Source organism: Macrosteles quadrilineatus, unplaced genomic scaffold (genome assembly GCF_028750875.1).
Source record: "Macrosteles quadrilineatus isolate MER2022 unplaced genomic scaffold, UCM_ALF_1.0 Scaffold_2__2_contigs__length_208266976, whole genome shotgun sequence".
NCBI classification, from domain to species: Eukaryota; Metazoa; Arthropoda; class Insecta; order Hemiptera; family Cicadellidae; genus Macrosteles; species Macrosteles quadrilineatus.
The window spans coordinates 199,764,518-199,766,552 of record NW_026542595.1 but is presented as its reverse complement, the minus strand read 5'-3'; the positions used below and the strand labels follow the sequence as shown (position 1 = coordinate 199,766,552).

General features: G+C 33.4%; 1 protein-coding gene across 1 annotated transcript in view; it reads left to right on the top strand.

The window, feature by feature from the left end:
• The first annotated feature begins 693 nt into the window (after positions 1-693).
• LOC128985263 (protein bark beetle-like) overlaps positions 694-2,035 on the top strand; it is a 39,085-nt gene continuing 37,743 nt past the window's right edge. Inside the window, exon 1 of the mRNA XM_054404654.1 lies at positions 694-706. Within this exon, the coding sequence (XP_054260629.1) occupies positions 694-706 (13 nt within the window). The remainder of the gene's footprint in view (positions 707-2,035) is intronic.

The following is a 2,035-nucleotide window of genomic DNA, read 5'->3' as shown; positions in this document are numbered from 1 at the left end:
TGAACCATGGAATTTTTAAATTCTTTAAGTAGGTCAAGGTCATTGTCAAATAATAAAAAAATGTGTGAACAATTTATTTAACCCAGCAACATGTTTTCTTAAACATGATATACCAGAATTAAACAAATTGCTCAGACATTTTTTTCAAAATTTTGAAAAAGCCGATTTACTGTGTCTTTTATGATTTTATGATTATCAGGATTTAAAAGAAATTAAATATTTCAAAGATTAAAAATTTAGAAATAGAAAATTTACTGTATTTGTTTTGGAAATTGATGATTTGCAAAACAAACTCCCAACCCACCCTCTCATTTTAATTTTTGTACACTATCAGAGTCAGAGTCAGAGTCGGAGTCAGAGTCAAACAATCGTCTTCTACTTCTAAACATTGCACTAAACATTATATGACTTGTTGTAGGTGTTTCCCTTAGCTCAACAAGTTTCTCCGAGCATACCATCTCTTCAGTAGATGATGAATCTTCAACAAGTAGAAAACTTCTATCTTCTTCATCTAACTCTTCATCAGTCAATACTTCCAAATTTTCGTCACCATCCGATTCCAACTCTTCTTCGGATAAAGATTCTTCCTCCAAGTCTATGTTTTCTTCCTCTGAACCAGCTTCAAAAACAATGTTTTCCAATAAGGTTTTTAAAAAAGAAGTTGTCGGGAAAATATTGTCCACAGGAGACATAATGTACAAGAGTGGTAAATCTGAAGTAACTGATTGTACCTCAGCAAACATGTTATATAGACAAACCCCCACCATTTACCTTTACCCCCACCCTTAACCTTTACTCCATTTTGTTTTTAGTTATTGCGGTCTGGTTTTATGTAGAATGTGGCAGTCACAATATACCCTTTTTCTAACATTTCCACTAGCCTTCGAATTATTTTATTAAATCGTACATCAGTTAATTCTAGTTTCAACCCGTTTGCTTCTGAGTTCCAGATGTTTCTCTCTTCCTTCCACAAAGTAAAATGACATGTCACACTATGATTTAAATATTTTTCTAAACTTCCCCTGAATGCAAATGCTTCTTGAAGGTTTTTTAAGTTTCTTTTAATTATTATTGTAGCTGGGGAATTCATAGTTAAACTTGCCTCTGCTAGCTCCAATCTAAGAATGAATCGTGTGCAATATCAAGCGTCATTTATACCTTTATGTACTGGTGGGGGTAAAGGGGGGTAAGGTTAAACAAACCACCTTAATTTTAGTAGTGGTAGAAATTGATATTATCATTATTTTAAAATTTTGCAGAAATTTCTAAGTTTAAGAAGTGGGTCAAGGTCATTGCAAGATAATAAAAAAAATGTGTGAACAATTCATTTAATTCTGCAGCATGTTTTTACACATGATGTATCAGAATTAAACAAATTGCTCACACATTTTTTTTTTTAGAATTTGGAAAAATTGAATTTACTGTGTTATCTTTGGTAATGTAAAATGTTAAAAGGAAAAAAATTACCGTGTCTTTTTGATCTTGGAAATTGAAGATTTCCAAGACAATCTTCCTTTAGCATCCCGGATAAGGTAGTCAGTTCTTTTCGGATGTTCAGGGTTTACAACATCTCTTGGTAATCTAATTGAAAAATGCTCTCCTGTATCGTTACGTTTTATAATGATGTTATTAAACCATACACATCTGACAAAGAAATATTTCGTACACCTTTTCATCCTTCTTACCCGGATTGCTTTGGGAAGTTCTTTAATTTTATTGGAAGACTCTGTGGTTTTATTGTGTTTTGAATGAATGGAGCACATATCACTATTCAAAACACAAACCTTTTCACAGTGTTCCCCCTTACTAGCACCCTTTTTAAAAACATATCGACACTTAGAGAGGGTGTGTGCAAATTTTCTTCTCCTGTCAGCAATTAATTGTTTACACTTATCTGAAGGAGAAGTGTGAAGGTGGTCAAAGGATTTGGAAGTGGCTGGTAGGGAGTCTTTTAGAGGAGATATGATGGGTGGTGGAATAGTGAATTGTAAAGGTGGAGTTGTCGAGGGAGAAATACATGGTGTAGAAGTTGGAG